General features: G+C 42.8%; 5 protein-coding genes across 6 annotated transcripts; 3 read left to right on the forward strand and 2 right to left on the reverse strand.

Annotated features, from left to right (window-relative positions):
- Positions 1–108: 108 nt before the first annotated feature.
- Positions 109–5708, reverse strand: yju2b (YJU2 splicing factor homolog B). Its single transcript, XM_084568121.1, has 10 exons — positions 5641–5708; positions 3587–3628; positions 3429–3482; positions 3253–3335; positions 2954–3009; positions 2807–2867; positions 2576–2718; positions 2311–2483; positions 1283–1421; positions 109–1161 (listed from the first exon to the last, which is right to left on the reverse strand). The coding sequence occupies exons 2-10, from the start codon at positions 3587–3589 to the stop codon at positions 698–700; spliced, it is 1176 nt and encodes a 391-aa protein (XP_084424247.1). The 5' UTR covers positions 3590–3628; positions 5641–5708; the 3' UTR covers positions 109–697.
- Positions 5666–7378, forward strand: LOC311504816 (transcription factor IIIA-like). Its single transcript, XM_084568133.1, has one exon. The coding sequence runs from the start codon at positions 5826–5828 to the stop codon at positions 6900–6902; it is 1077 nt and encodes a 358-aa protein (XP_084424259.1). The 5' UTR covers positions 5666–5825; the 3' UTR covers positions 6903–7378.
- Positions 7379–14247: 6869 nt separating this feature from the next.
- On the forward strand, positions 14248–14939 carry LOC311507620 (persephin; the record flags this gene model as incomplete). Its single annotated transcript, XM_084572033.1, has 2 exons — positions 14248–14326; positions 14423–14939. The coding sequence occupies 2 exons, from the start codon at positions 14248–14250 to the stop codon at positions 14866–14868; spliced, it is 525 nt and encodes a 174-aa protein (XP_084428159.1). The 3' UTR covers positions 14869–14939.
- A 540-nt stretch (positions 14940–15479) lies between these two features.
- Positions 15480–20143, reverse strand: wdr83 (WD repeat domain containing 83). 2 transcript variants are annotated; one of them, XM_084562075.1, is made up of 10 exons: positions 20013–20143; positions 19602–19712; positions 18695–18815; positions 18396–18501; positions 18207–18255; positions 17859–17985; positions 17690–17757; positions 17435–17543; positions 16989–17103; positions 15480–16120 (listed from the first exon to the last, which is right to left on the reverse strand). In XM_084562075.1, the coding sequence occupies exons 2-10, from the start codon at positions 19702–19704 to the stop codon at positions 15953–15955; spliced, it is 966 nt and encodes a 321-aa protein (XP_084418201.1). In that variant the 5' UTR covers positions 19705–19712; positions 20013–20143; the 3' UTR covers positions 15480–15952. The 2 variants fall into 2 exon arrangements, with proteins under 2 accessions (XP_084418201.1, XP_084418202.1); XM_084562076.1 differs by lacking the exon at positions 20013–20143 and having other exon boundaries at positions 19602–19739.
- A 135-nt stretch (positions 20144–20278) lies between these two features.
- wdr83os (WD repeat domain 83 opposite strand) lies at positions 20279–24843 on the forward strand. Its single transcript, XM_084562095.1, has 4 exons — positions 20279–20441; positions 21013–21118; positions 21506–21603; positions 24469–24843. Exons 1-4 carry the CDS (start codon positions 20392–20394, stop codon positions 24533–24535), a joined length of 321 nt encoding a protein of 106 aa, XP_084418221.1. The 5' UTR covers positions 20279–20391; the 3' UTR covers positions 24536–24843.
- The last annotated feature ends 2188 nt before the right edge of the window (positions 24844–27031 follow it).

The following is a 27031-nucleotide window of genomic DNA, read 5'->3' on the forward strand; positions in this document are numbered from 1 at the left end:
CATTTACTCAATACTCAGATAAATTCTTGTCTACACTTACTGAATGTTTTTGCAAGCATGCTGAACAAAAAAAAAAGCAACACACAAAACGTTTTCAGTCGTTTACACGTTTTTTTAAAGTTCACTTTTACACGTTTCTCTGCAGTTTTATCGCCAGATCACACGTGTGTGCGTATCTAAAACAGAAAACCGATGTTATTTGAAATACAATCTGCAGTCACACTCGTCGTATCATATGACACACGACGACAATGGAGCTGGTTTCACAAAAGAAAAATCTAATGCTTCCGATTCAAATCAATCTTGATTTGAAGGATCTGATATTGTTTCATAAACTCTTCAGATTCATCGATTTATTTAAATATATATATATATATGTGCCATTTCCTGCATCCTCTTGGTGCGTCCACATGTGAGGGAGATCCAAAACGTGACAGAAGCCTCACGCTTCCGTCTGACATGAAAGCTGATCGGATTTAAATTATACCGACAGAGCCTCACTAAAGCAAAAGCATACGCAAGTTGTGAAGCTAGAGGTATAAATCTCTAGTAAAATCGTCTTGAACTCTTCCGTCTGAGTTCATCGTAACACATGCCACAGTACACGTCTGCAGCTGCGATGATCGTCTCCGGTTTGAGACGCTTAAAGTCGTGCACAGAAAACAAAAACTGTTCCATTTAGCTTATCGATGTCGTCTCACTGTCCGGGGTCTGAATCCGAGTCGCTGTAGTCTGCCACCAGAGACATGAGTCCTCCTGTACATTTGCTCTTATCCTTCTCTTCTCCATTAGTTTCTGTTCTTTTCACCTCCTTGAAGTCAGTGCCATTCATCTCTGCTTCCCGTGTTGACACGGTGCAAGGTGCTTCCTCTCTTTGCGTAACCTTTAAAATCTCCCCGTCACGCGAGCGGCCTTCGGGGCAGGATTTTCTGCGGGCGACGGTGGCGCAGAGTTCGCCTTTGCTTCCAGGCGCGACGGTGCGTCTGCGGATCAACGGGCTCTGTGAAGATCCCAGGGCTTTGGCCACGGCTGCTTCTTTCCCCTGCATGCCGAGTTTGTGCAGCAGACTGACCGCAGCGCCTCCTGGTGGCGTCGAGGCGGAGTTAAACCACGAACGGGTGGAGATCTCTTTCCGTTTATTGTGCTGCTTGTCCTCGTAGGCTGAATGAGACGGAGAGGAGAGAAATAAATGGTTTTAGATGAGTCCGACGGGTTTCGAATCACGACACACGTGGTTAATCTTTAGATGGAAAAAAAACAAAATAAAATGTCTGTTGCTTACAGTCAGGTGCTTGGTAGGTGAGTAGTGCAGCCAGTCTTTTGTCCTCCTCCTTCTCTGGCAGCAGTGGAATAGAAAGGTTGGTCCTCATTCTTACTGCGTTGTCCTTCTCCTCCTGCTCGGCCAAAACTTTTTTCTCTGTCTGCAATTATCAGTTTGGATCAGTTTAGTTTTTACGTTGTGTCAATGCAAACTTGAGTCTGGAGGGTAAATTCCACAAAACTAGTGGCTACATATGTCGATCAGGCATAACATTATGACCACTGACGGGAGAAGTAAATATCATTGACCATCTTGTGACAATCCAGAGTTCTGCTGGGAAACTTTTGGACCTGGCATTCATTCATGTGGATGGATGTTACTTAGACATGTAGCACCCACCTAGACCAGACCAGGCACCCCCACCCCATAGCAATGACACTCCTTGATGGCCTGACACAGGTACACACACAAAAACACTTTAGGAACAACTAAAAAACATGAAGAACAGCACAAGGTGTTGACCTGGCCTCCAAATTCACTAGATCCCAAACTGATCAAGTATCTGTGGGATGATCCACAGAGGCCCCTCCCCTCAAAGACCCCCCCACTAACATCATTCTGTTGCCAGACACCACAGGACACCCTCAGAAGGCCCATGTCCATTCTCTGATGAGTCACAACTGTTTTGGAGGCACGAGGGAGACCTACACAATATTAGGAAGGTGGTCATAATGTTATGCCTGATCGGCGTATACCTACACTCATCTGCCAGTCCATTAGGTACGCTAGTGAAGACTAAAGCACACTAATATAACATGACATGGTATTTAGCATTTGTTTAAAATAAATGAGAGAGTTTTCATCTTGGAAGTTTGTAGCACTACTAACCAATACATGTTTCTATTATTTTGACAACCCCGCTGTATTCAGCTGGCTAGGACAAATAACAAAAACACCTGAGATTTAATTGGAGGCAGTTTAACGTCACTACAAACTACATCCTCTAAGATAATGAGTTGAATTAGCGACACAAGAGATTGGTTTCTTACTCTGAACTTCCTCCGGAGGGAGCTGTTGAGCTGGAAGTCATCTTTCCAGCTGGACTGGTAGTCCTGGATCTCTGACAGCGAAGGCAGAGCCTTTGTGAGCTTCTCCTTGTCTTTCCCACCGTGGTCCAGTTTGTACATGGGATCTGTCTCCAGCTTCTCCTTCTCTGAATGCTCTGTTGCATGAGACACAGTCGTTTTCACAGCGAAGAAGACGTAAACGGAGCAAAACACTTACTTTTTGGATCAGTAAACGTGAATCGGTTACCTGTGGTGAGGATCTGCTCATTTTCAGCCATGTCCCAGCGCTCCTCCTTCCTGCTCGCTCCGCTCACTATAACATAGTCGCAAGTCGCCGGATCCGTCTGCATCTCGATGTAGTTGACGCACAGGTGGCACTTCATCCTAAACCTGATTGAGGAGACGAAACTATGATGTTAAAGATCTTAACGTAAGGGAAACACTGCCATCGGATCAGCAGCAGCTCATCGCTGTTTACCTGTAGATTGGTGTGGTGTAGTAGTTCCCCACCTTCTTCTTCTCGGCATTGTAACGAACCCCTGAACAAACAGAACGTCTATGTTATAGAAATCAAACAAATACGCTGGCAAACAGAATAAACATGTTTGTTTTTTTTCAAACTCACCCATGCCGATGTGATTTTTGCAGCCATCACACCAGATGTTGTAGGGCATTTCAAACCTTAATGGACAAAAACAGGCAGGTATAGATGAAGGTCACGATAAACAACAACTCTGATCAAGTCCTATTAACTCCTTACTCATTTATATTGAAGCATTTACTTCTTTTATTACACTCGATTCAAGTTTTGGCCATAAATTCTAATTTCACTTGTACTAACGTGAACAGTCATTTGCACTTTCTTCTTAATTCACTGCACTGCTCGTTTAAATGTAGGAAATTATACTAAAAGTGATAACTAACCTGATAATGAGGATGCCCTGGGACAGTTTCCTGGCTCTCTCCCGTAGAGCGTGGGTCCCATGGTAGCCATTGAGAGATCCATGCTAAAAAAACAAAGAAGGAAAGAGTTGTAAGTCTGCATCAGTACACAAATGTTGTTGTAACTAATAAACAGAGGTCTGCGGGATCATACACACCTTGGCTGGATCAAAATCTGGGGGGTAGTACTTGTTTGTTCCTTTTCTTTCACCCTGTCAAGAAGATAGTACACAACCCTCTGTTAATACAACCTGAGTATTTAAACATGTATCTTTGTGATTAGAAATTATGATAAATTACACATATTATTGCTTACCATTGTGGCGACTTGAAGTCTGCCCCAGTAGTGGACTCACGTCTATTTCACCAAGACAAAAACATAAGTTATATCACTACAAGTGTAGCCACGTATTTGGGCTGCAGAGACTCGCTGATGTTACTGATTATGTCAATTTTACAGTCATCCCTGATTATGTTGCCGACATCAAACATGCGGGAAATGGGAGACCAAGTACGCTGCATTTGCAAGTCACTGAAGTTAAATCATACTCAACGCTGCCCACACCAGGCCTAGTCAATTAGCAACCCAGAACCAAACCCGAGTGGCCCAGCCTACGGTCCAGACTAAGTGAATGAAAATGAATTGAAGAAACGCAGGGGGCAACTCGTTTCGCAAGAGTTCAGTAACTCCTTCAGCATTAAATACTATCAATGCAACACTCCACATAGCCTCCACGTTGTTGTGAAGCGTGGCTAACATGCTGGCAGGAGTGGTGCCATGATACAGAGTCTAAAATATGCCATTTTCAACTCTGAAACCTAGAATTGACAACAAAAAACGTTGATTTCTGGACTGGGAAATATATGTTTATTTTACCTTCACCAAACCTATGTGTTTAATTTGCCATGGGTGCGTTGGGTTGGGATACTGAAAGAGTTTTATTCAGTCAAATGCACTCACCCACAACACAACCTCTTCACACGCCTGCCGTCAAGGAGACGCTACAGGAGTGTGAAATCAAGGACAACTAGCCTCACAAACAGTTTCTACCCTCCAGCCATCTGTGTCCTATACGGCTCACACGCTGCCTCACTGGCTGTTTCTGAGACACAATGCACAGAGCTATTTTTAAACTCAGGTTTTAAGCTTTTTAGTGTTTCATTTAACAGATTTCTCTTGTTTTGTCTATTTTGCATCTTGTAGTTTTTATTTATTTATCTAATTAGTGCTGTGCTTGAGACTCCAGACTGTGCAATCCACAGTGCAATTACACACACGTATTTATTACTGTTGTTACGTGTTTTTATATATGTAGTGTTTCTCTCATCTGTCCCGTATTATTCTTCTGTATACTGTGTTTAATTTTTATAGTGTTTGTATACTGTCTTCTTTTGCTCGTACACAAAATCAGAGGAGATCACTTCAACTCTTGTTCTACTCCACTGGAATAAGAATCCCACTGTATGGTCTAAACTACTATTTTTATTGTTCACATGACAATAAACATCTTGACTGATTAATCGACTACTTAGAAAATAATCAATATACGATACGACTCATGAAAAATAAATGGTTTATAGCAGCCTTAATATGTACACAGACTCCCCTCGGCTTTTCATCGCGGTCCTTACGGAAATAAATAACAATAAAGTTTAGTTTAACTATCAAATGGATTAGGAAAATAAATACAAGGCAAAAAAGAAACAACAACTTTTTTTTTTTGAGTATGTGAGAGAGTATGTGACAAATATGGACATTAACTGAGGCAGTTCATGACAAATCCACCATGATCTTAATAATGTACAAGGGATAGTTCATTTAAGTTTATTAAATAAAACGGACTACTTCGACAACTGCTCTTCGCACTAGCTTTAATACAGACTCGTAGCTGCTACAAGAGATGCTGCCAAACGACATTTCGTTGTATTCTTGTACAATGACAATAAAGCTTCTTCTTCTTCTTCTAAATGTAGGTAGCTAGGTAGAACATTTACAGTTACCCATAACCTCTGGGGCTAAATTGACTGTTGAGCTTTTATTTTTGTAGGCAGTGCACTACAAAGCGAATAGCAATACATGCATTAAACAACTAATAGCTGCTGTTGTTATTTCTGAAAGATAAGTGGCCGTTACACCATTTAACAAGGCATTAAACTATTAGCACTGGTTTTGGTGCAACGTTATTTCACGTAACAAGCTAACATTAGCATTAGCTAGCTTGCTAAGTAACGTTAGCGTCTTTTTTCGCGTCAGTATAAAATTAATGTCACTAAATAGCAGCTCAAAACAAAACAAAAACGGCTTTACTGTTTTTAAAACACCCAACTGTCACGTTAACTCTTTTCTAAAGGACGTAAAACGACACTTACACAAAATCTTGTAGCTGCACAACCAACAACTAAACACCAGAGGGCCGATAGGTAATGACAACGTCATCTCCGGGCGCCGGAAGTGGCGTCGCGTTGAAGAGAATTGTGGGACGCGCCGGTGCTGGGACGGAAAACGTGCTCACATTTTCGCTCGATGTAATCTTTCGCCTCTAAATGCCGCAGAAATGGAAACTAAAACCGAGCCGCACAAGCGTTTCATCTGCTCGTTCCCCGACTGCTCCGCCGCTTATAACAAACAGTGGAAACTGGACGCTCACTTGTGTAAACACACGGGGGTGAAGCCGTTCTCGTGCGAGCGCGATGGCTGCGGGAAGTCCTTCTGTAGCCAGTATCACCTGGCGAGGCACGAGCTGAGCCACAGCGGAGTGAAGCCCTTTCAGTGCACCGTGGACGGCTGCGAGGAGGCCTTCACCACCAACACGAACCGGACCAGGCACATGAGCCGCGTTCACACCCAGGAGCAGAAAATGTACGTTTGCAAGTTTGACGGCTGCGGGCTCGAGTTCAGGAAGAACAAGCAGCTGAAGTCCCACATGTGTGAGCAGCACACTCAGCTGCCCCCTTATCAGTGCACTTACGATGGCTGCCAGATGCGATTCTCCTTCCCCAGCAAACTGAAGCGACACGAGAAGGTGCACAGAGGGTATCCGTGCAAGGAGGAGGAGGGCTGCAGCTTCACGGGGAAGACCTGGACAGAGTACCTGAAGCACAGGAAGGAGGAGCACAGGCTCAGCTTGAGGTGTGATCAGTGCAGCAAGGTGTTCAGGGACTCCTGGTTCCTGCAGCAGCACCGGCACGTCCACTCCGACGTGCGAGTAGTCCTCAGGTGCCCCAGGGACGGCTGCGACAGGTCTTTCACCACAACCTTCAACCTGCAGAGCCACATCAGCTCCTTCCACGAGGAGCTGCGGCCCTTCGCCTGCACCCACTCCGGCTGCACGAAGACCTTCGCCATGAGGCAGAGCCTGCAGCGTCACAGCGTCGTGCACGACCCGGAGAGGAAGAAGCTGAAGAGGCCCTCGACCAAACGGTCTCTCGCCTCCAGGTTGAGCGGTTACGTCAAAACAAAGAGAGCGACCAGAAAAAAGCCCGAGTCGAACGCGCAGTCTGCACAGGAGAAGACGGACCAGCCGGGTCCTGTTGAGTTGGTGTCCCTCCTGCAGGATACGTCCCTGCTATGCGCCCCTTCTACGGGCACATGTGAACTCATTAATGCCCTGAATACACCTTTGACAGTGTAGTATTAAATGAAGGGCGTCTCACCGTGGACTGTGTGTGTATATAATCCATGGCACTTGGATCAGAGCATTTAGACTGTGTGATCACTTCTCACACGGTTGTCAGAAGTTTGCATGAAGTTTGTCCAGCATCTAAAGAAAAGTCAAAATTGTGAACGCTGAGGTTCTTTGGAAACCCAACACTACTGTCAGAGTGGATTATGTTTATTGACGGGTTATCTGTAAATGAATTCAGAACGAAGAAGTCGGCAGACACACAGGGAAGAAACGGGCTCCTAAGCTGCCTTTCCTTGATGATGTCAGATGAAGTGTTTGACTGTGATGTTTTGTGGATATCTTTGTCTTTTTCAAAGCCATTAAATTCATTATATTTATGTAATTTGTACTTAAGAAGAATATATTTTGTCCACTTTGGAAAGCCGATAAGAAAATGTAATTTCTTTTGTTCATATTATAAAACAGTGTTTGAATAAAAACCTGTGGAATGTATTTTTGTGTGTGTGTGTGTGTTTAATTTGGTGTTTTTTTTTTTTTTTGTTTAAATCAAATGAACCAGATATGGTGTCCTGACTGGGAGCCCATTTATGGATTACAATAGGTGTCGATTAACGCTGTGAGAATGATATTCCTGTGGATAACAGTAAATTTCCAACAATATATTTTAAATTGCAAACATTTTGACACTTTGAAAATCACGTTCTTGAATATTTGCTGCCTTGTTAACTCCACCCATGGTGTTCATCCAACTTGCTCTTCCTTATTATCATGTTTGAACGCAACGCCAGGTCTAAATAAAGGCTTCCTGGTTTGTTAGAACATACTTTCCCTCCTATCGTAACACCTTTGACACAAGAGCACCAGTAACTGAATTACATTGAATCCCTACAGCCAAGTTTCATAATGTGATAAAAGCAGATTTGCTCAGTATTTAAGAATTACATGCTCAGTGATTACATATTGATGAAATGTTGCACAAAGAATGTGCACGTACTTCAGGTCATTTAGCGCTCAGTTTCCCCCGTCCTATGTGCTTGTTGTCCAGAAGCCTGCAGCTGACTTGCACATCCTCAACCAGAGGAGGTGTGTGTTTGTGTGTGTGTTTGTGAAATCACCTGCTGCACAGATAAGCTGGAAGGAAAACCTGCACATTCTTGTGCCTTGATGACATACGGTCGAGCATCTCCGGTCTGACCAGCAGATTTACGGCATAAACAGGAGTGGCTCCGCGCAAGTTTGAGATTCCGAGGATAAATCCTCTCTGAATATTTCCACTTACAGGAAGTCTGCTCCCTACATTCCTGCCCCGCTCGGCTCAGACGAGCCCTATATGGACTGACTGTCTGACCAGCTCACCCAGGAATGCACGGCAGACCTAATGAATAATTACAATATAATTTTAATCATTTTCCCTTTTTAAGAGCTTCCTACATGACTGTTGTGGTGATAAAAACCTGAATCCATCACGTGGAGCTAATTTGTCTTGATGGTGATGCTGTAGAAACACAGCAACCAAAAACCCAGCGATACGATATAATAAATAAGCTCGTTTGTCAATTTAATCATCATTTCAGTTAAGTTTCTAGTTTCATTTCTTTGGAAACTTTGGTTTGTCTCATTTATTAGACTTTATAATACATATAAAATATTGCCAGAATATTTGACTGTATATATTTTACTGCGTTTACCTCACCATATCAGTATTTACGTTATCTCAGGGCAGATTTATCCCAGTCTGGAGCCATGTGTCAGAAGTCTGCTTTGTCTGGATTCACAGCTACTGTACAACATACACATCTGATGTTTATCTTGACTATTGAACTACATTTTGAAGCCTTTCTGAGACCATCCATATAGGTTACAGTATCTTAAGAGGCACAACACATCTCTGAACTCAAAATGTTCCTTTTTGAGTTGTTGAGCACACACAATTCATCAAAGCAGAGGATGTATTGTGGTTTCCTTTTTTCCCAGTTTCCAATGGATAAGCAGAGGAAGCACTGCATCATAAGGAAAATATCATTTTAATATATATATATATCGGCTTCACGAGACAGCAAAATAAATGTGCTGAGCGTGCAGGAATTCAGGGCAGCGATTTGCCGCTTAAAAGACCTGCAGTGCCTTAAAAAATGTAACCGTAGGCTATAAACCAGATGGTTTCTGACATTTATGTATGGATTCATCAGCAGCCAGTAAGTTAGAGGAGCTGCACGGTCACCAGTATTTGGATAAAGAAATTAAAAAATAGCAATGCACTTAAATAAAGCTGGAGGGGATACCAGCGGATGACCGGACGTATGATCTTGCCTATTTTATATTTCTTGTCAATGAAATTGTTATTTTACCGTCACATAGAGAGCAGAACCACATACCAGCATGTCATCTTGTCAGTTGTACATTCATTCATTCATCTTCTGTAACCGCTTGTCCTGTGAAGGGTCGTGGGGGAGGGCTGGAGCCTATCCCAGCTGTCATTGGGCGAGAGGCGGGGTACACCCTGGACAGGACGCCAGTCTATCTCAGGGCTAACACAGAAGGACAGACAACCATTCACACTCACACCTACGGCCAATTTAGAATCACCAATGAACCTAACGAGCATGTCTTTGCATGGTGGGAGGAAGCTGGAGAACCCGGAGAGAACCCACGCAGACACAGGGAGAACATGCAAATTCCACACAGATGCACAAAATGATATAAATGTATAGCTGAAAATATGGCGATACCATGCATCTAAATGCGCCCTACTTATTCTTTATTACATCAACAGCAGCATTAGAGAAGGTCTGCTCGGATCTGACCATGTGACCACTGTATAAAATGTTGTCAACATTTAGCGTCTTTTCCTTTTTTTCATCTTTTTACAGAAGCGGATGCCACATTCTTTCCATTCCTGGATTCCAGACTGGTTTCTCCAGGCCGTAATCCAAAGGGCTTGCTCTATCTCCACTGTATTTCTCCCACCGCCTCCTCTTCTTTCCCTCTGTCTTTTTATCTCTCGCTTGGCCTCCAACCGTCTCCGTCTCTTTGAGAGGTGGAAGGAATGTGTCAGGGCCTTTGCCCTTTCGTGTGCTTATTTTCCGTGCAAGTTCTGGGAAAGGGATGCTTTCTGTGACAAGGATTTTGACTGGCTGACAATAAATTCATAATTGTCCAGAACAGAGATGCATACCTTACTGTGTGCATTTTAAGAGCTGGATATCTCCATGATGTCTGACACACAAAGTTTACCATCAAAGCTACCCTATAAAATCTAAAGAATGTCAAGTATGTTTGAAACCATACTTTAAAATGTCTGCTTTAGGCTTGTAACCTAATTTCAACTACAAATGTATCTTGTGTTTCACTTTCAAATCTGAAAAAAAAATTACTTTTCACGGAAACAGAAACTTCTGCACGTCATTGTAGTCATATCCTGTCCCAGGCTTTTCGGACACTCCGTTAGAGTGACTGAATGGTGTTTAGCGAGCTGCCCCCCTGGGCGTTCCACAGTCAGCGGCAACAGCAAGAAGTTTAGGTAAAGTTCAATAGTTAATATCTGTTTAAATTTAAAAATCTACTTCTCTACGGTCTAAAACTGTTCCTCTTCATCAGTTCTGCTCACACACATTGTCAGTCATTCTCAGTTTCAGCATCATCTTGTCCCACTATCTGTTTGCCTCACAGCCTTTTAGACCACCACCAGCGTCCTCACCTACAACCTTCTTCCTTAATATGGCATGCAAATTCGACAAAAGTCTGTAACAGTAAAGATCTACTATGCTGCTAAATTTGAGGTCCACATATGTGTACAGTGGGCCTTAGCTTTGTTGAAAATGGAGAAATTTTAGCTCAATGTTTGCATAGATTTTGAAAGAAAACATTAGTTTACACTAGTTTGCAACAGTACAAATTGAAATTGCATGTGAGATAAATAAACTTTACATCGATCTTTTTCATTTTATTTATTCATCTTTATTTATCTTTCCATAGTGTATTCCTGTGTGAAAGACACTGGAATCTGTACTGGAGTCAATTGCTAAGGACAACTCAGAGGTAGAGAAGTTGATTAGCTTTCTCCCGTTCTTTGTCCTGCTGGGGAGCCAGCTGTAGGTCTGTTGCCTTCGTTGTTCCCTCTAGGGTTCTGTAGGTTATCTGAATATTTCTTTTCTTGACAGGTGTGTTTTATTTGTTGACTCTTAATAAGAATAATTTCCCCCAGCTCTGCCTGAAGACATAACAAGGACAACATGTGAGGAAGATCAAGCATCTCCACCTAATTATGACCACATGACCGTGATGATCATCAGCACTTTTGATTGTTTATTCTTTCAATTTGACATTTGGCAGTTCAATACAGCGGGATCGGGTGGCACAGTGGAGTGGTGGTTAGCACTGATTCTTCACGGCAAAAAGGTTCCAGGTTCGATTCCAGGTCGACTGGGGCCTTTCTGTGTGGAGTTTGCATGTTCTCCCTGTGTCTGGGTGGGTTCTCTCCGGGTACTCTGGCTTCCTCCCACCATTCAGAGGCCCCCTGTCCCTCTCGCCCGATGACAGCTGGGATAAGCTCCAGTACCCCCCACAACCCTGGTTTTAGATGATGATGCGGAGAGGTCATTTGGAAGTAAAGGGCAAATATTTTATAAGTATCATGAGCATGTGAGAATAAATATATTGGCAATTAGACTCCAATTAAACACACAACACTTTGTTGCCCAACTTAACAAGAATCAACAATGAAATTTTAATAGTTTTTTTTTTTTTTTTTTTACCATGGTTGGGTGTGGCTGTCTGATTTTTCTGATGTATTCTGTGTTTTTTTCTCTTCTGACACCACCACATTGCAGTTTAAGTGTCCATGGCAATAGGCTCCATTTATACAGAATTCAGTATTATGGTGCAGACAACCAAAACTCTGATGTTCACGTATGTGGACGCCAGGTCCTAGGACAGACTGCAACGTGCCAGTATAATTTTTAACTAGCATACTTGTTTTCCAGTTGGAGATTCCTGTAAATGAATGAGATAAATTTAGAGAGAGAGAACACAGAGTTTATAATTAGGGTTTTGCAAGCATGAAACAGAGCATCATTAAAAATACTTTTCACTCGTCACCCAGATAAGCAATCCAGTGCAGGCTCCAAAAGCTTTATCCTTAAGAGAATTACTGAAATTCCTGGCAGTAAATTTTTCCGGGCCATTCTTAGCTTAAGATTTAGGGATGATTCTTCAGTAATTCATATCAGCAGCAGAGACACAATAAATGAGGAACGAGGATGTTTAACGGCCATAAATAACCTTTAAAATCTCATTGGACACACTCCTCTTGTCTAAACATCAGTAAGTAAAGCCAGACTTGAGGTATTAATAAAACCAGTGAAAGTAATGATCATTGTTGTGATTCCTGTATTTATTGCGCTCATTGAAATGTATATTAATTCTATTTGCACTGCATGACTTACTCCTCTTTCTTTTAATTTAACGTTGTAGCCTTTATTCTTTTGTTTGCCCATGTAAGGTTGTCATTTTCTATTGACATTTTCGACCATCAGTCTTTGAGACAACACTTACTTACAGTGATGCTGATCACTTCTTTGCTATTGTTTGTTTTTCATTATTCATCTCATCGCAATCCCATAAAAAATACATTTCACGTTCAGGAAAGCACTGGAGAATAAAGAAATGCCCCCTTTACCAAAACTGACACAACTACTCTGTCTTCCATTAATTGGATTTAATCCCTTCTTGAGTCAAGAAATCAAACAAGTTACAACTTTCAATTGTTGCAGTCTTGTTATACTCTGATCAGACATAACATTATGACCACTGACAGGAGAAGTGAGTAACATTGACCATCTTGTGACGGTTCAGTGTTCTGCTGGGAAAGTTTTGGACCTGGCATTCATTGGTGTGGATGTTACTAAGACACGTAGCACCCACCTAGACCAGACCAGGCACCCCCACCCCATAGCAATGACAAAAAAAACATGAAGAACAGCACAAGGTGTTGACCTGGCATCCAAATTCACTAGATCCCAAACTGATCAAGTATCTGTGGGATGATCCACAGAGGCCCCTCCACTCAAAGGCCCCCCACTAACAACATCCTGTTGCCAGACACCAGAGGACACCCTCAGAAGGCCCATGTCCATTCTCTGATGAGGCACGAGTGTTTTGGAGGCACAAGGGAGACCTACACAATATTGGGCATGTAGTCATAATGTTATGCCTGATCGGTGTAGGAGTAAATGATTCAAAAAATAACTTACAGTCACGATAAGTCATGACAAAATGTCTCAATGTCTTCCATCTACAGAGAAGGTCCAGAATAGTTTCCAGGTTTGCTAACTTCTAAATGAAAGTTAATTCCGTATATTCAGCCTGAATCACATCATTTCCTAAATAAGGTGCACTGAGGGGTTTGCCCAAGCGCCAGGATGGTAGAAACAGGGAGGCTCCAAATATGCACTTCCCTCTAAATTCCACCGCCTGCCTGCTTGGGCCCTATAACCGTTACATAATGCATATTCTACATGTTCTACGTGTCAGCCGCACATTGCTGATTAAATCCCTCAATTTATGGAGCAGCTCAGGACGAGTCACCCCATTGAGGAATGTCTGCTGAAGACGAGTCCTGTTGTCTTCTAATTATGACCTGTCTTTCTTTTTTTAGTGGTTGACCTTTTTAAGTTATTTCGCATCGGCCCCGAGATTTAGTATTTATACCGAGGAAAGGGACGAAAAGCAGAGTCAAGCAGATGCCTGTTGCGAGACATTCCACAATGACTCAGTCCGCCCTTCGTAGCCTCACGCCGCACTTCCTTCTTTACATTTCCTGCATGCATCATTTCTGTGTTCATGCCTGGGAACGTATCTCCTGGCAAGGCTACCCCGCAACATATCTGCTGATTCATTTGTCACGCATACTTCTCAGCATCATCAAAACATGACATCATTGCCCACTCCTTCACAGCTTTTAAGAAACCCCAGACCTCTGGGAATCCATATTGCTATGGGCCAGCATCCTCTGGAAAAACATCTGGGGGAAACTCAACAATAAACCAGTGATTTACATCAATTAGATAATCCCAACAGGACAAATTCTGGGTCAAGCGCCCGCCTGCCCTCCTACGCTCCCTGTCAGGCTCAGGTGAGGGGGATAGTCTGTTGGCAAGTAACGGGTTAGTGTCTGTCTCTCCCCTAAACCTCCTCGACTCATCCCTTCACCCCCCTTCATCTCCGAGGGCTATATATTGGAAGGTTGTGACTTGTCTGCATCTTAAGCATCCCTCGCACCCGCAGACACTCGCAGATATACAAACAGACGTGTCTGGTTCATTTTGAGCGAGACCAAGAGCAGACTCCAGCGATGAGGTCCCTGTTGAAGCTTTTCGTGATTCTGTTCTGCGTCCAGAGGGGAGAGGGCCACTGGCTGAGATCGCTGATTGGTAAGTGAAGGCTGGAGGAGAGGTCGTGACCCGTGGCATTTTGCTTTAGATCAAGTTTGAAAATCAGGCTTATGATTAACTTTGTGTTTTTTCTAGATCAGAATCGAGAAACGGCGTCTTCACACACGTCACCGGAGGACGACAAAAGCAGATATGCAGCCTCAGAAGACAACCACGTGGAAGCTTCTGGAGTCGGCCCAGTCGTCCCACTCCGGTCACGCCGCTCAACTCTGGAGTCCCAGTGCGGCCTGCGCTCCGTCCTGCTGCAGGTCCGAGACCTGGGACTAGGCTACGACTCGGACGAGACCGTCTTATTCAAGTACTGCAGCGGAACGTGTCCCCACGCTCGCTCCAACCACGACCTCACCCTCACCAACCTGCTGCTGAGCGGCGTGCTCCCCCAGCCGGCGCCTGGGGAGCCGTGGCACAATACGCCCTGCTGCAGGCCCACCCACCACGAGGACATGGCCTTCCTGGATAACTCGCACCGCTGGCACAAGGTGGAGAAGCTGTCGGCCGCCGGCTGCAGCTGTGTGAACTGAGTGTGGACTGGTAACGGGGAGGGTGGCATGTTCTCTTCTGACGACTTTAAACGAGGAGTTTAACTCCAAAGTGACATAGCGAAACCAGTTAAGCTACTAAGCACAAAATTAAGCTACGTTCTTTGTCACTTCTGGGCGAGGAAACTCAACATTTAAGAGTTAAATGCTTAACTTCTGGAACAGAGTTTTAATCTGGCGAATGTACAGGGAATTAAAAGTGAGCGCTTCTAATGTAAGTATGACCACGAAAGCATTGGGGTTGTTTATCTCGATTTAGATTAAGGTTTTTTTTAAAAAAGTGCAGATTAAGGGTAAAATTTAAGGCATTATTCTTCAACAACCACTTGACTGTTTTTGTAAATAAGCTGACATGTATTTATTTGGTGTAATTTGGGGCGGTGGGAGGGATAATAGTCCCCACCTTGACAAACACTGCTGATCTAAATTGTTTGGTTCAACAGTCCAGCCACAATTTTATTTTTTTTTTTAAAAAGAAACTGTATTTATGTAAGATAAGTTATTTATTTATTTGATGCTGTTATTTTATCATGCCGATTAACTTATTTCCAGATGCGCTCGCTGTGTTAAGTTGTTGTGTGTACAGATGAAAATAAAACTTTCTAGATCGGTTTCTATGTTCTATGAGTTTCATCAGTGTTAAAAGGACAAAATGCACCACGTGGCCTAATTTACAAAAAGTTTATTCAAGTTTTTTTTTATAAAAACATATAAATGTTTCACACACAAACAAAAAAAAGAAAAGAAAATTCACATCCCTGATCATTTTGTTAACTGTGTATGGTTCACCCGTACATTTAAATTAGACTCCCATCTAGATCTAGATTGCGTTTATCAACCACAAAGGCGATTTTCTCTCACAAGAACTAAGATCTGTAGCGTTAACAACCAATGAGACAGCAAAGTAACCAAATTAAACATTATTTACCACAGGTGTAAGGTCTGTATAAACTCCAATTAGGATTTTACTCAAGTCTAACTTCTGATTTAGTTTCATGTTTTGTAGGAACCCGTGTTCATTTGCCTCTTAGCACACAAATGTACGTCTTTAATTCCCAACCCCCTTTTACGTGGCCATGGCCTTCTCCTCCTCCTCCTCCTCTGTTTCCCCTGGCTCTGCCCCCCACACCTGGACGCGTCCCTCCATGGATGTGAGGAGGCAGGTCTCTGTGGGATGGAAGGACAATGACTGGACGACTGCTTTCCCCACCGGGAGCTTCAAGGACAAAGACCCCTGAGGAAGAACAAAAAAAGTGCATTTTCCATAAACTGGGTGTCTGTGCAGCAATTTCCAAACAAGATCACAGTTATCTTGCTGTCAGAGTCAGTTAATCCGTAATATCTCTTCAACCCAACTGAAATCAATTTGATTAGAGATTCTAACTTCACTGTTTACACAGACACTAAACAAAAGGATCTGATAGGATTTACTGTATAAATAGTACAAAACATTAATCAGGATATAATGTTTTCTATATGTGCAAAGGGGATTTCTGACAGAAAATAAACTTGTATCCAACAGACCAAGGTGAAAAGGTTGGACTGAGATGAATTCATGTTTTCAGCATCTGGGTTTGTTCATCCTTTTAAAACACTCGTTTCAATAGCTCGTTGTTTCACTACGACCATTTTGCCATCGCCAAAGGCGTCAAGAGCACGCAGAAAGGAAGAATATATTTATCCCACCCAGAGAAAAATGACCGGATCGAGCATTTACATGATTATTAGATGCTAATAGTGCCACCGCTCTCAATCCAGTTTGAAATCTCCTCTGATCAGGTCAGTCTGATCTAATTGAGGTGGTTACATGTTCCGTTTGCTGGCTGGGCTATTATTCTGATTATTAAAAGGAATACTGAAGTTAATGTTAACATAGTTGATGTCCCACAGGTGACACTGCTTGGATTTTTGAAAAATATAATTTAGTTTTTAAGCTTATTTTCAGACCATAACTATGCTGCATGAATCCATTAGTGGAACGGCTAACAACTCCCCTATTCACAAACTACACCGGCTGTAAATGGGTCTTGCTTTGAATTGTGCAGCACTGAAGTTATTATTTTAACTACACTTTGGAAACAACTTCCAGTGCGTGTACGTACTTCTACCAGGTCCCAGCAGTAAACGTGTCCGTCCTCTGAGCAACACAGGACGTGGGTGTCTTTACTGGACAGGCAGCAGTCCAGCTTGTAGCCCTTCATCTTGTGTCCCGTGTACCTGAACAAAATGAAAGAAACACATTTAAACATCAACTTCAGTTAAACTACTCATGTGAATCCTTTAATTTTCTCTTGTGGTTGGGCCCGTGTGTCAGAACTGTGTTTTCTTGTAAAAACCAATGAAACTCATGAGCTAACTCATGATCTCCAGATAATTACATAATTCTTGGAATTATGGCCATTCTCTGCTTCTTTTGCACAGTTCCTATCTTTAAAAATATAATTTTAACATGATTTATGAATTCATAAAGAGGTTTAATCGACTAGTATGTGAAGCCGTGATGGGAGCATGTCACACGTCATGTGAATTCAAGCAAAAGTGAACCCACTCTCCGAGCATTTCCCCGGTGCTCTTGTCCAGAAGTCTGACGGTTGAATCTAAACTGGAGCTCAGGGTGCACTGACCGTCTTGACTGAAGCATACGCAGGTGATAGGACCTAGAACAAACGAACGCAAAGATAAGTTAAAGTGGTCTACGTGTTCAGTGTCACTTACTACTGCCACTTCTTCTTCTAATAAAATACACAATAACAGTTATTACACTCCGTGAAAGTCAAAAAGAATTAGGATGAATTTTACTGACTGCTGATGAAGTCAACGTGCATCTGTCCCATTCTCAGGTCGTAGCGTCTCACTCTGCCATCCACCGACCTAAACACAAAAGGCTGTTTTAAAAACTACAGCTGAATCAAATCAAATATGTGGTGACTTGTAGCGGCTGCCACGGCCAAAACTATGTCTGCTGTGCTGACCCAGTAAGCAGCTCATGTTGTGCCACCTTGAGGCTGCTAACGCCGTCGCGAGCCTCGTCCAGGACCTGGATGGGCTCAAATCTTCTGGATCTGGTGTCCCAGCATCGTACCGTCCCATCTATGGACCCTGACAAATGATGAAACGCATAAAACACACATTCGGGCCAAATGAATATGCACATTTACAGAAATTGATTGGTTGACCGATTCATAGCTAGAAACGTTTGCTTAAGACTCAATGAACACTTTATCGCATGAAATGCCACAAAATTGTCAAAATAAATAATTACAAGATGAATATAATAATTTATTGTGCACTGCGGGCACTGTCCAAGAGGGACAGCTCACCAGACAAGATGACGGTTGCCTCCTCGTTGAACTGCACACAGTTGACTTTCTGTGAAGGCAGAATTTGATCATTTGAGAGGAAGTGGGGAAAAATCAATAACTAATAAAACACAAGCATGGAGACTCAAACTAACAAGACAACCTTAAAATAAAAGAAGAAGGAAAAATCTACAGACAAACAGAGCTCACCCCAGCGTGACCTCTGAGTTTGCGTGTGACCTGCCCTGTGGCCACGTCCCACAGAATCACTGTCTTGTCAGAGCTACAGGAGCAAATGTTGCTGTTGTCATAGGAACTGTGAAACCAGGCGAAAAGGAAAAAAAAAACATTATTGCACGCAGAAGGAGAGAGCTGCCAAGAACTGTTTTATTCTTCAATATGTGCAGTATGTAAGTAGAGTTATGGGCCGCATAAGTAAACACTCATTGCACGTTTGTTTTGCAGTCAAACAGTCAGTCACAGTTTTCATGCAGCGTCAACTCTCTCACCTGTCAGCATCCAGAACCTCGTATCCGTGGCCACTGTACGTCTTCAGCAGGGTCCCTCGGCTCACGCTCCACAGCTTTAAAGATTTGTCGCTGCCACAAGACAGCAGGTAGTTCCCGTCAGCTGACCATGCAGGGAGACAGAGGCAGGTATGAGGCCACGAACTCACACTAGAGGGTCAGATATGATTGAGGCTGCAGGCTTTGACAGGATAAAGCAATAGGAATTATCATAAAAGATGAGAAGTGGAACTTTTAACACAGGGCATAAACTAACCAACGGTGCTGGAGCGACTGCGGCATGGTGGGAGATTTCACCCATATATTCTGGGACTGTCCTACAATCATGGCTTATTGTAAAGGTGTTAAAAGGTAAACTAAAAGAAGTGCTGACTTTGATTTTAAGTTAGGACCTGAGTTCTGCATATTGGGTATATTTCCTGAAGAGCAGACAGAAAGGGATTTAAGGTATTTGTTTAAAGTGCTGCTTTTAATAGGAAGGATGACAATGACAGCCAGATTACAACTGAAACTCATTCATTCATTCATCTTCTGTAACCGCTTGACCTGTGAAGGGTCGCAGGGGGTGCTGGAGCCTAACCCAGCTGTGATCGGGCGAGAGGTGGGGTACACCCTGGACAAGTCGCCAGTCTATCACAGGGCTAACACATACACTCACACCTACACCCACTTTAGAATCACCAATGAACCTAACGAGCATGTCTTTGGACGGTGGGAGGAAGCCAGAGTAACCGGAGAGAACCCACGCAGACACAGGGAGAACATGCAAGCTCCACACAGAAAGGCCTCAGTCGGCCTGGATCAACTGAGTCAGTACAGTAGTTGTTGATGTAAATGAACTAAAGCAATAGCAATAAATAATGCTTCTTTATTTGTTTTTATTCGTTACCATTGAAGCGGACAGCCCTGACGGCTCCTTGCCGGCAGTCTATGGTCCTGAGGAGATGCTGAGGAAGCTGAGGAGCCTGAGGTCTGGGCTGAGGAAACGACATCACATAACCTGCGAGGAAAAACAAAACAAAAACCTATAAGTCACAGTTACAACTTCCTGTCACTGTCAATTCTGCTGTAGCTTTTATTCAACACAGCAACACAAACTTAAACCCAGTTGAGTATTGTCTATTCTCACGTGGTGTAATACATTTAATTAATTATCAACGAAATTAAACGCATTTTGTTCACTTCTCCAAGCTATTAATGACCTTATTTAGGATTATTGAGACAGAACTAACACATTAGCGCACATAACTGATTAGCAGACACCTCTAGATAGTTGTATTTACGTATTTTATGAACTTACTTTTAAGGTTTTATTAGAATTCAAAGAAGTGCCATGTTGAAATTCGCGGTAGAGCTAGTTTTAAAATATTAAAATACGTTTTATCTCCAGTTTACAACCATCAACAGCTCCTTCTGTTTAATTTAGCCACCATGTTTGCTAGCACGCACACGCAATGCACCCTGGGATAAAAAAAAATGCTCCTGTCAAAGTAAAAGTTCCAAAACGTTTTCACCTGTTTAATTCTGGCCTGTGGGGAACGTTAAGCTTTTATTTTGGAAAAACCCACCGGAAATGACTCACCCTACTTCTTTACTGGTTTCATGAAGCTGCCGATCAGCTGTCTGTCGGTCACTGGGGTTTTAATTTCTTACACTAATTTACGACTTGGTAGCTTATTATGTCCACCAACAACATGGCAGACCCGAGGAGGCAAAATAAGATTTTAAGGCGAGTATTTTATAACGAAAAACACATAGTTACTTGATGGACCTGGCTGGCATAATAGCTTGGTTTAACAGCTAACAGCTAGCTAACGGTTATCACACATCATGAGTGTAGCCTGACGGGGATTAGCGTTAGCTTAGTTATTTAGCTACAGGGCTCGATATTCAGAGCTCAAATGCCATTATAATTATTAATTTGTAGGCATGTGCTGGTGGTTTAACTGCTCTGTTAATCAAACTAGCTACATTTCAGCTAATAAATATGGTTTTCGTATGTCTTTCTTCGTTGTTTACCCTCTTGTCAGTAAGTTAGCTAGTTAGCTTATCTTTGAGATGCCTTTTAGTTAGCTGTCATTGATTGCCTTAGAGTTTAAGTGGGGACAGATTAAGTATTTTGTCATATTATAACTTTGACTGGGAGCTATTGTTTATAGTTTAATCCTAATCTTAATCCTACCCTTCAACATCATATTGTAATAGTAATAATAGGACCAGAGGCTTTTTTATTTTTATTTTATTTAACTCACTTGAGTATGAGATGTTTCTAACGCTTGCCCGGTTGGATGCTGTGACAGGTACAAGCCCCCCAGCACAGAGACCAACCCCACACTGGAAGACCCCACTCCTGACTACATGAACCTGCTCGGCATGATATTCAGCATGTGTGGACTGATGCTCAAGGTGACCTACACACACATACACACACACACACACATCTCCCCTGTTTTCTGCTTATGTGTGGCTACGTTAAGCCAGTGTTGCCCCTGAAGTGTAGACCTTGGTCCATCTCAGTCTTTCCATTTAGAAGACTAAAGGCTTTTAGTTGAAACAGGCAACTTCTGGCTTTCTGCATTTAGGACGTACTAAACGTAACAAAGAGCGGGGGTTGTTGTGGCAGGCTGTTGCTCATGGTTGACTTGACTTTCTGTCAACAGTTTTTACTTGTCTGTTCACTACCTGAACACCTGACCCCCTGCTGAAAGAATGTTAATCTTCATAATCTTCTTGACAGAGCCCAGAAGCGGCGTGGAACCCCCGTAGCGCTAACTTTGTGTGTCTGCGTTTCAGCTGAAGTGGTGCGCCTGGATTGCCGTCTACTGCTCTTTCATCAGCTTTGCAAACTCCAGAAGCTCAGAGGACACCAAACAGATGATGAGCAGCTTCATGTGAGTATACTGTCCCGTGTGTGTGTGTGAGTAATCTAAAAACGAAGTCTACACTGTGTGTGTGTACCTGCACATTTTCTGTAATAATATGTGCAGAGCAACCTAATGCTTGCCTAGAAGCTGGTTCAAGGCCAGGTTTTAAGACTTTGGTCAGTAGCCAACATAAGATGCAAGTATCCCAGTGTTATTAAACAAAGGTGAGTGTCTATACAGGATAAACGAGCTGTGGCGGAGGTGAGAACGATGTTACAGTTTAGGTGGGTCCAGTTAGGGCACTTCTGGTCCAGATTTCTTGGATTACTTTTTTTTATTTGCACCTTTTTACAGTTTTCCAACAAAAAGGAGTATTTTAAGTTGATAAGATTTAGGTTGGGTGACAGTGAGGGCCATGGTCAAACCTTCAGTTTAAAGCTAATGAGGAAATCTGTTGTGGATTTAGCTGTCTTTAGGACCATAGTCCAGTTATAGGAGCCATTCTTCTTTTGTCTCTAGCTTTTTCTTATTGTGTTATTCCTGGTATTTAAAGGAATCTATTCCTCTGTCACACAGTGAAGTTACCTGTGCCTCTAGCTGCTACACAAGGCTAAAGTGTGACTGATCCACCCTCTTTTTTTTTAACAGTTGGAGAGGTATTCTTTTCACAAAACTCTGCATGCATCTCCTGACATATATTTGCTCATTATGGCATCAGACATCAGGCTTTTTAAGATGTTAATTTGCTGCCCGGTAGAGCAGGTAGAGCAGGTAGAGCGGTGCACCACCACTCCACAGTCTTCTAAATCTTCTTAAAGGTCTTAAGATTTTCCTTTTTTAGCAATCCAACTAGCAATTTGCAAAAAAAAAAATTTGCTTAGTTTCGCCGCCCTCCACTTGACCTCCGCCGCTCCCGCTCATTACCATTTCGTAATCATGTTACGAAGCGGCTGGCATTTACTGCATTTTTAAAACTGTCGGTTAAACCTTACTTCTGCCTGCTATTAGCCTTAAGACAAGCCAAGTCTAATGTCCCAAAGCTTTTAACTGCGTGTCCTCCCGGGATGAAACGTTTTCTTATAAAATGGCTCCACGATAGGGAACCTGTCCAAGATTCACAGGCACATTTGCAATGGGGGGGAAAAGCCTTTCTTGTCCTTTGTCTACATGGGGTTGTATTAAAGACAAGCTTGATGCACTCATCGTTTAATAACACAAAAAATTTGGCTCAGCAAATAATGTCAGACGATGAACTTAATGCACCAGCCTTTACGCGTGCGTAGAAGCTGGTTCAAGGCCAGGTTTTAAGACTTTGGTCAGTAGCCAACATAAGATGCGAGTATCCCAGTGTTATTAAACAAAGGTGAGTGACTATACAGGATAAACGAGCTGTGGTGGAGGGCAGACACGCCGTCAAGGTTATATCGGGTGTCTTCGCATGTTTGACTGATTTGACCTCACAGCAGCTTTTGTTTGGTTCAGGGATGAATTATTAATCACACCGGTGCTCAACAGCGGCGTTTCATAATATGCCAGCTTGTCAGCTAAATATGTTTTTGAATAATTAAAAGCGAACTGGAGTGTGTTTTTTGCTCTAATGGCAAATAGGTAAAAAGTCATTTTAGAAAGTCACGCTTCACAAACAAAGATCCTTCGGGACTGCAACTAATGCAAAACAAGGAAAATTCCTAGGTAGGTGTAAGGTACGGTCTACACGCCGAGGAAGGCACTCACACTCCAGACAAGGGTTGTTAATGATCAGTTGATAATAGATTAATTTCCTTTAATAATTGAATAATTTAAAACGGAGGGAGTGAGTTGGGGTACGAAAATATATTGTGCACTTGTTGCAGTTCCAGGTCTTAATGTTCACTGAGATGTAGATTTAAGTATGTTTGCCGATCGTCCAAATGGGCTCTTCTCTTAACCGCCTAAATTATGAAAAAGCCACTTACCTGGCTTGACGAACTTTAGCTGTCGTGTTAATAACCGAGCGGCTGCCTCCGATCGTGCAGTTCCTCAAATGGCCACTTGAGGCTGAGTCCAAAAGTGAGTCCATCCACATAAACCTCCATGTTAACGATTTTTTTAGAAATTCGAATTTGCTCTCATTACGCCCATTCATGATAACTGTACAGGGGTGAAAGTTTTACACAACTAATTTGTTTAAATTATATCAAAGCTCAAAGTGATGCATAATTATGGTGTGCTAGCTGCAACTCCACTCATGCTCCACCTCTTTTTGTCAGACTTCAGGAAGAGTTGGAGTGTTGTGATAAGCCAGCTATCTTTGGCTCATGCTAATTCTAAGATAGGCTTTTCAAACATTAACACGGGAAGTTGCTTTAGCAGTTAACACTGCTAATGCTGGTAATGTTCAGGAGCAACACGACACTGATTATATGTTTACAACTACAACTACAAACAATAAGTGTGGCATACATACCACGGTATCTGTATTAGCTGAGGGGCATTATTTTGTTAATTATTTTATATAAAACCATTATGACTGGGGTCCGTTGTGAAGCCATTAATACCGTTACAGTTTTAAAACTGTGCGTAGACTGCAAATATTTTGAAAATTGAAAATTAGGTATTTTAATTTTAGGCTACACTCATGATGTTTTAGCTAAACTTGTATCCCTGTCCTGCACTCAGTTCTTGCAAATAATTATTCAGCTGCAAAAAATTCTGGCTATGCAAGTCACTTTCGTTCTGTATCATCCATGTTTCACACTTATTTTTTTTTATTTCCTATCCAAATATAATTCTGAGCAAGAAATCCCTTCATTTTAGATTCAACAAATGCTCAAATATTTCAAACTGTGTGACGTCTAAAACTGAAATGTCTCGCTCATCTGGTTGCTTCCCTTCTCTTTGTGCTGGATTCAGGCTGTCCATCTCAGCGGTTGTGATGTCCTACCTCCAGAACCCACAGCCAATGTCTCCGCCATGGTAACCAAGGGCCAATCACAGACGAGCACTGAAGCGAATTGCGGGTGAGGAGACGGCCGATTGTCCCCACCTCCCCTCTGGACATCTATGAGGAAGAACAGAGACAGATAATGCCATGGGAAGGGAAGAAGTGAGGGGAAACAGATGACCAGGAAGTAGGACACGACGTCAAGATGGAAAGATCAAATATTGACTTTGTTTTCATGTTTTTTCACCTTTTCTAAGTCTTTTGTTCTTTGATGAAAACTTGGAACTTTTACTGTTTGGCTGAGCTGTGGTTTAAAGTCGTGAATAAACTTGTAAGGTTTTAAAAAGGAACTGTCGGGTTGTGTTTTTGGTTGAAACAATTTTTTCAACATATTGCTTTCTACAATGTATTAACTGCACAAAATGAACTAAGACATTAAGTAGTTGATACAGAGTATTAATTAGAAATTCATGGTACATAACTACTTCATAGTCAGAATTTGGTGCTTCTACACTTATAAATAATATCAACATATTTTATACATCATTTTCAACACTGATACTTGATACAGATGTTTTAAAGCACATTCAGAGCTGCAACAAATGTAAAATTAGATTAATGAGGATCAGTCATGGACATATTTTTCCTGATTATCAGGATTATTGTACACATCAGCCGCAACATTATGACCACTGGAGAAGGTGGCATCCTGGAGAAGTAAATAACACTGACCATCTTGTGACAATTCATTGTTCTTCTGGGAAACGTTTGGACCTGGCATTCGTTCATGTGGATGTTACTTAGACATGTAGCGCCCACCTAGACCAGACCAGACCAGACCAGGCACCCCCACCCCATAGCAATGACACTCAGCAGCAGCCATCCCCAGCAGGATGCAGCCTGACACAGGACAAGGTGTTGACCTGGCCTCCAAATTCGCTAGATCCCAAACTGATCAAGTATCTTTGAGATGATCCACGGAGGCCCCTCCCCTCAAAGGCCCCCTACTAACAACATCCTGTTGCCAGACACCACAGGACACCCTCAGAAGGCCCATGTCCATTCTCTGATGAGTCACAACTGTTTTGGAGGCACAACTCACAAGGGGAGACCTACAGCTGCAGACCGGAAGGGCCTCCAGAGAGTGGTGAGGACGTGGGTGCCAAACGCTGTCTAACGCTGTCTGACGCTGTCTGACACAAGCGAAAAACCATCACCATAGACGGCACACATCCAACATCACGTACTGTTCTCCGCAACCTGAGGTGCAGAACAGCAAGGCTCTGCAAGAGCTTCATGCCTCAGGCCATAAGACTTCTGAACTACAAATGGTCTGTAGTCTGTCTGAGGATCTAGCTATCTACACAATATTAGAAAGGCGGTCATAATGTTATGCCTGATGGTTGTAGCAAGCAATTACTAATACCACTTTTCATTTGTGACAAAAAAAAATAAAAAACTGGATTAAGCCCACGTTGAATGTTAGACATTTTTTTTTTCTGCACATCCATTAATTAGCTGCACACACTTTGGTCTATCCCTCTCTGGTCTTTAATCTAGTAAGGGCACCATGTACAATCACACAGACACCTCCGGTACACTGTGTGTGCGTATGTTGATGACAGTCGAGAAGCCGGGGAGTCAGCTGGATGTGGGACTGATTTAGTGGCTTGTAACTCATGTCCCTCCAGGCCTGGCTCCGCTGCGGCGTCGTAGAACTGCTTGGCTTGCTTCCACGTTTTCAGCAAACTCCACTGTATTTTCTCCTGATCGTGTCCTGACTCAAACTGCCAACTGGCTCTTTTTTCTTTTTCTTTTTCTCTTTTTTTCCTCCTTCCCTCCCTCCTTCCTTCCTTCCAAGCACTTAAACAACAGCCTTTATCCCATTGTTGTGGTTTGCCCGTTCTGCCTGCCTCAGCCGTAGTTGTGCATTTGATTGCTATCAGTCCGGAGAATATTGAGTTTGACTGAGTCAGCAGTTATCGTCGGCATTGATCGGAGGGCCTGCGTAATTTGGATATTAAAAACGGTCACAGTTTGCTGAATGTAGATCTTAAGTTCAGTGGGTGACGGGGCTGGAGGCGATTTTAATTAAATCTAATCTCGACATTCTGCTCGGCTAGATTTGAGGCCCAATGGGAGCGGGCTGCTGAGGAAACAGGCCCGTATGTGCATCCAACACTAGAGGGCACAACGGCATCATGAATAAGTGAGGGGGGGAACAACACAAGGCAACATTACAACTTCCACAAGAGTGGTGCCTCTCCACTGATTTATGCCATGTCATTATATAAACCCCTCCAAAGTGTGCTACTTTAGAAATTTACAACATTTGAGAGCTGGTCCAAAGTTTGCAGACTCTCCTGAAATTAAACGCTACCCGGTTTGACCTCACATCACCTCTGGTGGGTTCACCGCGTCGTCCCCGCACAGTTTATGTTTATGACCTTTCAGGCTACGACATGATGTGGCTTTTTATTTATTTACAGTGTGAATTCCTCGGGACTGGATCTGGGAAAGCGAGTGCTTTAT

Source organism: Chelon labrosus (assembly GCF_963514085.1).
Source record: "Chelon labrosus genome assembly, chromosome: 2".
NCBI lineage: Eukaryota > Metazoa > Chordata > Actinopteri > Mugiliformes > Mugilidae > Chelon > Chelon labrosus.